At 38.1% G+C, this 13,898-nt stretch overlaps 1 protein-coding gene across 5 annotated transcripts; it reads left to right on the top strand.

Moving 5' to 3' along the window:
- The first annotated feature begins 2,933 nt into the window (after window positions 1-2,933).
- LOC103697585 (protein NEDD1) lies at window positions 2,934-13,669 on the top strand. Of its 5 annotated transcripts, none has more exons than XM_026801469.2 (11): window positions 2,934-3,144; window positions 3,346-3,555; window positions 5,088-5,200; window positions 7,185-7,445; window positions 7,581-7,685; window positions 8,530-8,595; window positions 8,789-9,010; window positions 10,229-10,759; window positions 11,255-11,872; window positions 11,980-12,162; window positions 13,195-13,302. In XM_026801469.2, exons 2-11 carry the CDS (start codon window positions 3,399-3,401, stop codon window positions 13,300-13,302), a joined length of 2,364 nt encoding a protein of 787 aa, XP_026657270.1. In that variant the 5' UTR covers window positions 2,934-3,144; window positions 3,346-3,398. The 5 variants fall into 5 exon arrangements, with proteins under 5 accessions (XP_026657270.1, XP_008777726.1, XP_008777699.1 ...); XM_008779504.4 differs by having other exon boundaries at window positions 2,934-3,204; window positions 3,367-3,555; XM_008779477.4 differs by having other exon boundaries at window positions 2,934-3,204.
- Window positions 13,670-13,898: the final 229 nt, after the last annotated feature.

Genomic DNA, 13,898 nt, shown 5'->3' with positions numbered 1-13,898 from the left:
TCTCAAAACACTCCACTCTATCATACATTCACTAGCACAAATCTCAAAGAACTTCATCCTCTATCATCCATTTGCCGCACAGATCTCAAAGCACTCCATCCTTCATTTTTTTTCTTCCATAGATCTCAAAGAACTCCATCCTCTATCATCCATTTGTCTGCACAAATCTCAAAGTACTTCATCCTCTATCATCCATCTGCTCGCATAAATCTCAAAGCACTCTATCCTTGTCATTCATGCACCTGCACAATCTGAATGCTCTCTGTCCTCTACCATCTATTCGCTTGCATAGATCTCAAAGTGTTCCATCCTTTGTCATTTATTTGTCTGCATAGATCTCAAAATACTTCATCCTTTGTCATTCATCGGTTTGCATAGATCTCAAAACGCTCCATCCATGTGACTCTCCTTCCCCTCCCTTTTAAGTCGTGCTAAAACAAGAGCCCATTGCTAAATTAGTGGTGATTCAAAAAGATCCTCAGAATTGATGTGGACTATTTTGAACATTATGAGTAAGGTTGGACAAGGTTCAGAAATGACATCCGTCACGTCAGAAAGCCGACTCGCAGATCAAACTTCTAGAGGTCATAAATTGATCATTTGATGCCCCATTAAGATGATCTTTTTTTTTAATCGGACAATTTTTTAAGATCTATAATGCGACTAAATTCTATCATTTCCATCCTTTATGGGGTGGTGCCCCTATTGATCGAGCTCAAATTCTATTGTTTAGGGTCTCAAACGAAAACGAGCCAATCAAACTGAAAATTTTTTTTTTTGGTAAAATTTTGATTGAGCATAACTCTCCATTCGAAAAAATTTGGCGGAATGACAGAAGACGGAGTTGATATTAGAAGTCGAGATCTACCTCCTAAAGAATTTAGATTGTTGATTGAAATTTCCCTCCCTCTCTTCCTCTCTTACTCTCTAACAATCTCCGCCTTAGATGAATTTCTAAATGATCACCGACAATCTTCCACTCTCTCTCCCTCATGAAAATAAAACCACCAACCAAATGTGACAAAAAGGAGTTCTATTACAAAAAATGCTGATACGAACCCACAGACATAGGCCCATTTTCTTTTTCTCGATGCTGTTTTGGTGCAAAGGTGACGATGGAATGAATTCCACTTCCGTGACATTGCGAATAAGCTCATGCCCTTGAAGACGAGAAGAGACTTTTGAGGTCTTTACAGGTCTCGAAGATTTTAAGAATATGTTGTTATTGGTGCCTGAATGACTTTTTCCATTGTGCAGGGCAATTTGTGGATAACATTTCCCACTTTCCTTCTTATACCCCAACTGTTGCTGGAAATTGGACCCGAAGATGACCGCGGACTGAGGAGGAGGAGCTCCGACTGGTAGTACGGCGGCAGACAATTGTCTCCGATGGACCTGCAAGAAGCCTGTGGCCGGGGGTTCCGTCGTAGGACCTCGATACTTAAGTCAGAGAGGGGCTTTTAATGGAGAAGAATAATGGAGAGAAATGATATAAGGATGTATTTTCGGCAGGAGAGGAAGGAGAGAGAGAGAGTCCCCTGCCTAGAGCTCCCCTCCTTTTTATAGGAGGGGATGTAGCGGTTACCTATGATCGGGCGTGATCGTGCGAATCAATGAATTACCGTAAACGGTCTGAGATTTCGGACTAGCTGGCAATCCGTTGAGATCGTGTGAATTTAAATATTGACAACCATTGGGCGGAGATCGCGGAGTTTGATCCCGGATATAGATGACTTGATTTTCGGTGAAGTGGGGGTCGGTTCTTCCCTTTGACCGGGTCTTTTCTGGTCTTGAGGTCGATCGGGCTTAACTCGGCCGAGACCGTGCCTGCGTGAGTCATGCCGAGGTCGAGGTCGTAAGTGCGGAGATCGAGCGCGATGAGGTCGGGCGCTCTGAGAGCATGCTCGCCGTCGTCACGTTCATCATCAAGTGTCAGCGATTTGACCATGTGCTTTGAGTGATCTATTTTTCCCCCAATACTACTTCCCGACTTTCAAGTTCGAGCTGTTTCCGAGCTCAGGCGAAGGAAGTAGCTGTCTTTATCATGCTGATGTTGTGGGAATAAAGGATCTCGAACTTAGTCCCACATCGACTGAATAGCGAAAAGATCTGTACCTTAAATGGAGGGCTCAATTATCCTTTCCTCAGGAGGCGCCTTTTAAAGGAAAAAACCGTGAAGGGTGGCGCCCTCCAGCGAGCCTACTGGGCTCGGAGCCACTGATCCCCAAAGCGGACAATACCTTCTGTGGGGATACAGTATTCTTTTCCTGTTCTAGTTCGGTGGAGGCTAAAGTCTGAGGTCAGAGGACGACCTCAACACCAACCTTCGCATGAATAGTCTAGTTTGCAAATCTTCCTGCAAGTCCTGAATGACAAGGAAGGAGTGTAATTGAAATTAGACCCCAGAAATCTGTGTGGGGAAGCTCGAAAAATTCAACTTTTTTTTTTTTCCAATTTCAAAACTATCCCAACACATGGTGACCCCACTTGAACCGTGGTTCGAGTGTTCTGTCCCAGTTTAGTTGCAGCCTTTCACGTCCACTGTACGTGCCAGGTTCTTGTTGCATTTAGATCCAACTTATGTGTCTACGTTTCCCATAAAGCTTCCGCCAGAAAAATAATAGCATTTAGTTTAACCCCGTTCGATTCGGATTCTGACCATAAATTCTGTACACATCATCTTATTTGCAATATAAACTGATTACGGGACGATTTCGTCATGGTAGCCGTACAGAATTCATAGCTAGAATCTAAGTTGAACTAATTGCACTAAATTAAAATTTAAAAAAATAAAAATTTTAAATAATTTACAATTTTTTGAATGATTATTCCTAAATTAAATTGGAAAGAACGGTCCGAATCGGGTTAGTAGTTGGCTGCTTTTTTTTGCGCACCCTTGCTAGAACCATTAGCTTCCAAATCCACCTCCATCAGGGATTCCGGATGAGCATAAGATCCAATAGCACGTCCCCGACGCATACCGAAACATGACCGTTGGTAGTTCCGACGGAACGAAAACGAAGGGAAAATCCGAAACCCATTTGAAAACCCCAACCGAGTCGCCGTCGGCCGCTGGGATCCGCTCCTTCCCTCTTCTGCTCCTTCAATTCTTTCCATCCCCCTCGTCGCGATCTTTATTGCGAGGCAAAGGAAACCAGAAAAGGAGAGAATTTGAATCAGACAATCCCTGATCTCGTTACCAGGGTTTTGATTCTGATCTCTCTTTGTTTCTTACTAGGGTTGTTGATCTCACTCTATCTTCCCCTCGACGTCGAAAATTAGGGGCATTGCTTTTTAGAAGGAAAAAATTAGGGCATTGTTTTGATTTTTGAGTTTTCGAATCAGGTACTGTTTGTTGCTTAATAGGGCGAGGATTCGGTTGCTGATTCGCGCGGAAGATGAGCTTCGTGGATCCGTCGGCGTCCCTGCTGGCCACGTGCGGAGGGGACACTGTTAAGATCTTCGATGTTACGGTGGATTCGGGCGATCCGTGCGTGCTGAGCTACACTCCCTCCCCTGGATCCCAAGTGAACTCCCTCAAATGGAACCACACCAGTAACCCCTTTCTTGCTTTATTTCTCTGATCATCTATTTTTTTAAAATTTTTTGGATAAAAATCATATATCTTTTTATGGATAAGTCGGTTTTGCTCTCAATTTCGTGCAAAAAAAAAAAAAAAATCTTTTGCTTGGTTTCAGTTGTCATGACATGAACTGATGGGATACCTATCTTTCTTCTAAAAAAAAATCTTGGTGATGATGTTTGAGATGTGCTTCTTGGGCCACTTGTAATTGTAACTACTGCACGATGTTAAATATTATCATGTGATCTAATTTACTAAGTAGATGTTGTAGCCCAACAAGCACATCTCAAACATCACAACCAAGAAAATATTACTACTATAATAGTCAGAAAACCTAATTCAGCTGTTTGGTGTGAACGTTGGGAACCCTTCCTTTCCATCAATTTGTTCTCAGGTTGCCTCTTCTCTATCAACTCAAACTGTTTTGAGTTATTTGCATAACTTGTATCCATTTCACAAAAAGTTTTACTGCTTTTGAACGAGAAGAAAGGCAGCTTAATCCCCCCTTATATGATATATGCTTCAATGTTGCTTCATTTGATGGCAAACATGAATCTTACCTAGTTGTGGTCCTTTTCTAGAAGCATTGGTGAGTACTTCTGGACCTTTTTTAACTTTAACTTATTCCACTTAAATTGCACTATTCTCTCTAAGATTGATTGTTTAAATCTATATGTTTTTGTTTTCTCTCTGTCATCTTAGCTGATATATGCATTTTGTTTTCCGATGCTTTGTCATTTCCCTTTTTTCTCTGATTTTGTTTTAACTTTTAGCGTTTTTGCTGCACTGGTTTAGCTAATTTTCCAGTTCAGCTGTAGATTCTTATTTTTTCATTTTCTGAATCCCATTTTAGTTTTTGGTCACTGATTGTTGACAACTTGCCTTATTAGAACAGTACAACTTAGTTGATGTTACTAAACCATCCTACACCATGTGGACTTGCCTTTTAACAACAATGTGCTCTCATATGTATGATGGGTAACATGCGTAATGATATTTAGTTTCAAATCTCTTATTAATCCTTCATACCACTTATAGCTGGTATGGAGAGATTTCTCATATCAGCAACATGTCATGAATCTCCTGATATTAAATTTGGCATTGCAATGTTTGTTCATCATATATACATGTCTTGCCTATGATCAATGTTTTTTGCATAAGAGGGTGAATGAACTTTCTAAATATGAATAAGAGATATTTTTATTTTTACATAACTAATTTGTTCTTGTTAAACAGTCAGAGGTTACTACACATGTTGGTTAATATTAAATGCCAATTGGACTTGGCTGTGACCAGATTATATTAGGTCTTGATTTTGATGTGGGATGTGTCTGGTAGGATTGTTATTGGTAGGATTTTGATGTCTGGAGGAACAACTTTTAATTTCATATATTGCGATAATATAGAAGATGATAAAACACCTTGTAGATGTATCCACATGATAAGTTATGTTAACATTGATATTTTCGTCTTAGTTTTTATTTTGTTGTTGTTGTTGTTGCAGATCTAGTGGTTGCCAGTGCTGGGGATGATAGGAAGATCTCCCTGTGGCATAAAAATGGTCAAAGCATGGGAGTGATACCTCTTTCTGGGGGTGATCTTGGTGATGATATAGAAGTAACTTCCTATTTGTATATGTTCATTTCAGTATTTACATGATGAATGGGCTTTTGATTCCCTGAACATTTTAGACTTAACATGTTTGCCATTAAATTGATTCATTTTATTACTTTGTGAGTTTATGCATTGGTGCAATGTTCTAAGTTCATTTTCTGTACAATACTTGCTTTATAAAAAGTATGTTACATAGACACTGCAATATGGGTGGAATGACTGGAATACCTGGAAGGTTGGGTGAAGCTGTTAACATATATGGCATTACAACGTGCTTGTGCAAGATGAGTTGGAAATATCTAAATTGGTCCTGAGCCATGGGTACTTGTTCCTTCTCAAAATTTGATTGAAGTCTTAACATTGCTTTAAAAAATGAGCTGTAATACTATCTTGAACTAATCATATCTATCCAGAAGGGATATGGTCTTGTAGGCCTTTTCCCCTTGGTAAGTGGGAGTTAAACTTTGTAGTAATTGATTCATTTTGATACTCTCATCTAGGTAATGAGTAAAGCTAGAAAAAATTAATAATAAGTTGTAACTATGGAGGGGGTGAACAAGTTATCCAACTCCATTTATCCCAATGATAAGGTGGGCTATCAAATGAAAAAGAAAAGACAAAAAGCAAAGAAATATGCAACAGAAAACCCTAAAATTTCAGGTTACTTGTACTTCTTAAGCGTCGCTTTATGGATTCGGCTATGCGTTTAGGATATTTTTCTTGGGTTACAATTCCACAAAAGTTTGTGTTGTTTTGTGTTAATTATGCATGCCTGACACTTTTGTTATACAGGATTTGCAACCATGTCAAGTTTTCTGCATGCGAAAAAAATCATTAGAAACCTCTTCGACTGTCATTTTGCACTCTAAAACATGCATAGCATTTCTTATGGTTAATTTGAGGGGATACTAATAATGTCTGCACATCAGACAATGTGTTATTGTCATGTGTCTGGCTTTAGTTCTGCTGTTGAGCATTAAGGTTACTTTTTTCCTATTCTGGAATTACTAGATATACCAACATAAAACTAGAAGAATAAAATGTCAAATGTCATATGGTATGAGAAAAATAAGATGGCATATGAGAGAATTAAGACATTGAGAAAGCTAATACTAATTCTTTCTTAGAGAGCAGGAGTAGATGCAGAGGTCCACCTTCTTTTATTGGGTTGAGGTGGAGATCAAACCCAGTCTCTAGTGACAGATGTTATTTAGCAACTCTGCTGCTGGCACCTTCAGAATGCTAATAATTGTTACATATTTGTAATGAGAAAAGAAGTTAGGCTGGTTTATTTCAAGTAAGGTAGCACACATTATATGATGTACATATTCAAAGGTTTGCGTGCAGATTTGATTATGCTCTTGCTGATCCACCTATTGACTCATAATTTGAAAAATAATTGAAATATATATGAGGCATGAGAGTAGCTACTGATAGCATTGATTGTACTGGGGAAACTGATGCCACTAGATGTCTACATTTTCCATATTCGTAGCACTTTTTTTATTGATGGGCATTATATCATTGCACGGCTACCTTCATGGGATTAACTTATATGCTAGATTGTACTAATGGGTTGTTGAATCTGCTAAATTTTTGATCTTCCTTCATTTCAAGATGCGGATAATTATTTGTTTGTCACAGAGGACTGATTTTCTAGTGTCAACTTCTAATTTCAGTTTGTCCAACATACATACATGCGTACACTGTTTAATTTTTACGGATTGCAACCTGATACTTTGTTATTTAATCAAAGACAAATCAGAATTCCATATTGCATCAATGATATTGAACAATTCTTGAATAACCAAATCTGAACCAGCTTGCTTTGGCCATAATGACCAAATTCTGAACCTTGCTGTGGCCGTAAAGTTGGTCTGATGCCGTATCTGCATAAATATTATCAAACACCATCACTTTTTTAGATCTTGTTTTCTATCACAATTTCTCTAACCATTCTTTGAAAATCCTTTTCGTTCATTTGCAGGAGGCTATAGTTTCCATCAGCTTTAGTAACAAAGGTTCTAGATATCTTTGTTCTGGTGGAAGTGGTCATATTGTCAGAATATGGGATTTACAAAGAAAACGCTGCATCAAATGGCTGAGTGGTCACACTGATACGATCACTGGTGTTATGTACAATTGCAAAGATGAGCATTTGGCATCCATCAGTGTAAAGGGGGATCTTATTCTCCATAATCTTGCTTCTGGAGCACGGGCTGCTGAACTCAAGGACCCAAATGGGCAGGTTGTTTGGTTGTCTTTTCTTTTCTTTCTTCTTTTAGTTGATTTTTTTTGTACTTAATCTTATTCATGTGTAGAGATGTTTAAACAAGCTGTTTCTGAATCTGATGTTTCAATCATGTTAATGCTCTAAGACCAGGTATTAAGAGTGCTTGATTATTCTCGACTTAGTCGGCACATTTTGGTGACAGCAGGTGATGATGGATCTGTACATTTATGGGATACAACTGGCCGCAGTCCAAAGGTCTGTAAGATATTGCTGAATCTCACTGCATATAATTCCAAGAATGAAATGTGATGCTGCTGGTTTTCCTGCTGGTTTAAAATTGTGTGATGTCAGTGCTTCCTATTACTCCCTAGTAAAAAATGACAATCTAAATTGTGTAACTAAGATGTGGTTATAATATTGTAAGTTGATAACATCAAATTGTTGGAGCCTATTCCTATGTGCAAACAAGGTTCTGCAACTGTGTAAAAATTCTAAATGCTGCCATAGTTTGATGCTCTCATACCTTGCTTCTAAGTCATGACAGGATATCTTTTCTCCAGATTGTTAGGTGGTCTGGGAGTTTAGGGAAGCTGATAATTTAGATTGTTTTTGGTGGTGTTAGCAGATCACACTAGTGTTTTACAGATATGAAGCTATAATTCTATATATACATACATGTGAATGTGTAGGCATTTAAATTTTTTTGAAAACTTTGAACTGAAAATCAATAAATGGAGTGTCTTTAAAGTCCATCTCTTTTTCCCTGGTGTTAAGTCCATCTGTCAAAGTCCCTTTTTCTAAGGTATTCAATCTTCCGATGTATTGAAGTTTAAAGTTCCATGAATTTTAACTGAAGGAAAATGAATATCAATCGTACATTGGCCTTCATTCTTTTCACCCTCTTCATGCTATACAATTTCTAAAGATATAGACACACTGCTATGATCAGATCACTTTCTGTACCCTATTTATTGGTTGATGAAAACTGTTTTCCTTTGTTGCTGAAAGTCATTGTGCTTCCAGTTACTTCATATGGTTTTGATGCTTAGTTGCTACGGTTTAAATGAGGGTTTTAGCTCATTACTTTCACTGGCAACAGGTTTCTTGGCTGAAACAGCATTCTGCACCAACAACTGGCGTTTGCTTCTCACCATCAAGCGACAAGGTCTCGTCTTTCTCTTAATTCAATTGTGTATCGCTGATTTCGATGAATAGTTTATCTCATTAGTTAAAACATGTGGTAAAGATATGAACTATTTTTTTCCTTTTTGTCCTTAATTCGTTTTGTAACTTTCTTCAATTTTTATAGGTATGATATACAGTTGACACCTCTTGACATTTTCCTTACCTTCTTATAGATAATTGCTAGTGTCGGTCTAGATAAAAAGTTGTATACGTATGATTGTGGGACAAGAAGGTCCACATCATGCACTCATTATGAGGCACCCTTCTCATCGCTGGCATATCATGATGATGGCAATGTACTGGCTGCTGGAACAAACAATGGACGTGTAGTGTTCTATGATGTTCGGGGAAAACCTCAACCTTTTACTGTTCTTCGTGCGTATAATAGTTCTGAGGTACCAATCTTCTCTAAATATGCTATAACACTCAAAATCTTTAAAACTGGGATTAGCTTCTTTATTTCTTAACTTCTTGCCTGCCTATTGATTTTTGACCAGGCTTCTGTATATATATGATAGTTTAGTTTGTTGATAGAATCAATTGTAATGTATAATACTTTATACTCCTGTACAAGTATATTATCATTGTGGATTCTTACACTTTTCTTATTTGAAACTCTATAGCTTTCTTACCTTGTGTGGATTTCCAGTAAAATATTCCATCTACGGTTACCATGTTAATATCTACCCTATGAGTTTGTCTATTGATGCAACGATAAAATAAATAATCAGATGAATAGTACCATCCAATAGCAAGCCTCTTATTTCTGTGTGGCTATTCCAGTATCATTCATATTCATGATTCTGATTCCACATCCTTAGACATGTAGAAATTTATTTTTAAGAATATCTAGATTTGCTAGCATCTATCATGTGCTAGTATGTTGCACATCAGATCAAATAAATCAAAGCAAACTAGTTGTCCTGCCTTGCTTTCACTAGGATGTTTGTCCAGCAGAATTGACAATAGCAGAAGATTTTTTAAGGAATAACTAAGCAAGAATACATTTCAACTATGGGCAATCCTCGTGAACAGCATTATGTTCCAATCATTGATTTCGCGACCCCTCTTATTAGCAATCCTGAAAATCAAGTGCTTATGCTTGTTAGAAGTATCATGACTGGCAGAGATCACCAACAAAACTTTGCACATCTACATGGCAGAAAATCAGTTTCAGGGTCAACATAAATAAAATAAATTCAGATCTAACATGCCACAGTGAAATTTATAACTTCTTTTTTTTAAAAAAAAAAATAAATCTATCAGCGAGTTTCTTCTACTGTAGCTAACCATTTTGTTTGCTAATGACATCTTTGCAGTAAGTTTTTATTGCCATTTAAATCTGATCACTACCTATTATATGTGAAATAACTCGTGTGTACATAATTTGCTACCATAACCACACATTATTAATGGTTTTTATATTTAATAGCACCTTCTTAATTGGGTTTCTTTCAGATAACATATGTGATTACTTCTTGAGTATTTTGTGTTCCACATAGTAATCCTTCTATCATGGTAAAATGGCCTTCTTGTAATTTGTTCTGCACATACATCCATTATGATTGGATCTAGTATCCTTTTTTTTATTTTTATTTTCATCTTCTTATCAGGCAGTTACAAGTTTGTGCTGGCAAAGATCAAAGCCTGTCATTGTAAATGAGAATAGTTGCACTGCTGAAGTTGCTCTTCTTGGGGGTACCAGTGAGGACTCTGTTCTTATGCCAGATCCCCTGCCTTCTATGGCAGCATTGAGTTTCCCTTCTGCAACGATGCCTAGCTTTCGCTCTTCTTTGACAGCAAGCACTAATGGGTCAATATCAGCAACACCTGCTGTAGAGGAAACTCCACAGCGGAGTCGACTTTGGTCAAGTGGATCTTTGCCAAAGCTACATGCACCTCGGTCTAGTTATAACTTAAAGGATGATGATATGGATGTATTTTCTCCGCTTGTGGATGTTCAGCCAATTACACCTTCTCTTGGCAATTGGTGGGATGACCGTGATGAAGCAACAAAGGATAACATGCCCAATGACAAGAAATCTGCAGTGTTTCCTTCTTCACTTAGGAGATTTCCCTTTACTGAAGGCAGCACTGATTCTCATCCAATATCAGATTGGAGATCAAATTCAACATCCAAACAGGTTTAATACTTGATTCTTACTCTTTTCATATTGCTTATGTAAAAAGGGCAGCTCTAGGTGTGAAGTGAATGTTATCTCTGTCTACCATGATCATGACTGCAACCTATTGGCACTATGTGGATGATCCATAGCTAGAAACACATCAACCAACTGCAACAGTTTGACCATTTCCTTTTAAATGGCTTGCAAATTTTGGTGATAGCTCATATAAAGTCCTATCATATGAAGGGCACTCATGATTGACACGATTTTAGTTATGGTCCTCATGAGATGACTCTAGTTGATGAATTTATTTTTGCGCCGTTCCTTTTTCTGCTAACATATGTAAGTTTTGAAACATGTGAGACATTGTAAGAATGTAAGGTGAAAAAGCATTGGCATCGCAGCAGTCAGCTTTCTTATTCTTTCTGTAGACCTTATGGCATATCATTCTATTGTATAATTCAGTGAGCCCATGGAAAAGTTCTAATTGAAATTTGATCATCACCATTGCAGGACAGTTCTTCTGTTATATCATCAGCTGCCACACAAGTTGCCTCTTCAAAGGGTGAAACATCATCTTTCTCTTCAACTCCTGAAGCCTGGGGTGGAAATGCGTTGCTGGACAAATTAACTCACCGCCAGCCAATTTCACTGTCACGCTTTGTGCCTTCTGTGTCATTAGCCACTGGACCAATATTTGCAGGCTTGCAAGATTCATCTTCATCGTCCAGTCACTCCAAGAACTCTGCAACAATTTCTAGCACAAGTTTTACAAATATGCAGAATAAACTTGCCTTAAACCATGCAAATTCTTCAGTAATCATGGAATCCTCATCTGCTTACCATCTTAGCTCTGTTTCCACATCGTTAGGGACTAAAATGATGCCATCATCATCATCATCTAATCTTGAGTTGCCAGGAACGTCGCTATCAACTTTCCCTCGGAGGTATTCCACATATGCTGAGAGAATAAGCACCACCTCTTCCTTCAGTGAGGGAATAGCTTCAGCAGTGGGTTCACCAAAATCAAAGAAAACAGGAGCAGAAACTAGAGAAGAATTGCTAAATAGCCTGCTATCGGGGCAAGAAGCATCAAATGCCTCGGGGACCGGGAGCCTTCCTGCAATCAATGTAATTAGACATGCATGCCCATACATACACATGTAATACATCGCTTATACAGCACTACGAAATTGCATGAGAAAGTTGATGTTTGTGCATAATTTTTGTTGTGGCAGGGAGTGTCATCTCAATCTATGCGAGCATTAGGTCAGCCAACAGATCAACAAGGAACTTCTTCATTTTCACTTCAGCTAGTCCAGCACACTCTTGAAGAGACTTTGGGATCTCTGCAGAAGTCGATCCATGAAGATGTGAGGAATCTTCACATTGAGCTGCTAAGACAATTCCATATGCAGGAGGTAGATCATAATGATGATTTATTTTTAGCTTTTCTGACATATCTGTATGCAAGCACTTTTTAGAATTCTTTGGCATAAATATGCATTACATCTTTGTTAAAAAAGAACCTATTGCATTTTCAGCCATAAACTTTACACTAGCTAGGATGGCAGACTCCTTTCTCACGCATATGCCTCTGATTTTAGAAAGCTGATGCCTTGATTCATATTTTAGCATGAGATACAAGATATCTAGTATTAGAAAGAGCAAAATGGCATAACCTACGAGAATCATGGCAATCTTGGCTGAGCTTTACCAATTTAAATGGGAGTTATAATGCTTTGTATTCCTGTTAACAGAAACATAAAGAGCAAGTGTTATCCCATCAATTTAGCTCAGTTATACAGATCATAGTATTGTTATGTATATGGTCCAGTCCTCCAAAATGGAAACCTCAGTACCTGAAACCATCTTCCTATTTTCCTACACCTTTTGAAATCTTGCCCCAAAAATTAAATATATTCAGTTGATGCCATGTTTTATTAAGATCAGTTGGTTTAATCATAATTACAACTACTATATTTAAGTATTCCTACAATATGTATTACTTTTATGCAATGCCTGAACAAGTGCTTTCTTATATAGATGCTTTGACGTCCTAAATTCTGAGTCCTAAGGTTTCTTGCTTCCTCATCCAAATCTGCTCTTACACACCTTTTCTGTTCAAGCAATCAAGAGAGAAATGGTCTTTAAAATCACTTGCAGCAGCTCCATTTAAGCAAGTTGGTCCACTCTTTTGACCCTAAAACCTGTATGTAGCACTCTTCTTGCCAAGGCCATATATGGCTTGTGGTGTAAATGGCTCGAAACATCTTAACGATGGTTCTCACACTTAAATCTATGCAAATTTTTAAGTTAAAAGTTTCCTGTAATGTACTTACTGCTTCTACCTTGTATATATACACATCTAGTGGTAACCCTTATAATGATGATAATCCTATTGCTGCCATCTCTTAACAGTGTGTCACCTCATGTTTTTATGATCATGACAGACCGCAATGGTGGGCTTGCTAACCTCAATCCTAGAAAAGCAAGATGAGTTGATGAAAGAAGTACAGTCGCTGCGAAGGGAAAACCAACAGCTCCGCCAGTTACTTTGAAGTGTCACCAGGGATTTCGAGCAAATTATAATCCTTTTTTGGGGTGTTTTCTGCTTTCAGAATAATCAAAATTTGTAGTGTGCAAATAGTTTGTGATAATTGGATTTTTACATAGCAGCCGATCAACGTGTAAGCAGGCCTAGGACTAGAGGATCGTCTGAAGTATTGGTAGATTCGGTTCTGTTGATGTATGTGCTACGTTTATGAGAAAAGGGCAAAATAGAGCCGATAATTTAGAAAATCCAGGTGAGATTTTGTCACCAGAAATTGTGTGCTACTGTGCAGGCATCATAGATTTCAGTTTTGTCATTTAATATATGTACATAGTTGAACTCACACAAGTGCAGGAGATTGATCATTTTATGTAGAGAAGTTTCTCTTGATTCTTTGAATTCCTTGCCGTTCTTGCTCGGTTCCTTATTAGTAGATGATGTACTGGCACTTACTGCATTACACGGTGATGAACATTTTCGTTCGTAAAGACATATAGCGTACTTATTGCATTGCACGGTGATGACTTAAAGAGTATTGCTATAATACTATCAGTCACCTCATTGCTATATAAAGTAGGAGTGTCGATGTATGGACGAGCGTCT

The sequence above is a fragment of the Phoenix dactylifera genome, chromosome 12, assembly GCF_009389715.1.
Source record: "Phoenix dactylifera cultivar Barhee BC4 chromosome 12, palm_55x_up_171113_PBpolish2nd_filt_p, whole genome shotgun sequence".
Lineage (NCBI taxonomy): Eukaryota > Viridiplantae > Streptophyta > Magnoliopsida > Arecales > Arecaceae > Phoenix > Phoenix dactylifera.
Note: the sequence above shows the minus strand (reverse complement) of the source record. Positions and strands in the feature narration are given on the sequence as shown.

Excerpts from the sequence above, each read along its gene's own strand:
- LOC103697585 (XM_017840712.2), top strand. The coding sequence starts at position 3,399 with ATGAGCTTCGTGGATCCGTCGGCGTCCCTGCTGGCCACGTGCGGAGGG. Across the intron at positions 5,201-7,184 it reads ATCTTGGTGATGATATAGAA|GAGGCTATAGTTTCCATCAG; the intron begins GTAACTTCCTAT and ends GTTCATTTGCAG. Across the intron at positions 8,596-8,788 it reads TCTCACCATCAAGCGACAAG|ATAATTGCTAGTGTCGGTCT; the intron begins GTCTCGTCTTTC and ends ACCTTCTTATAG.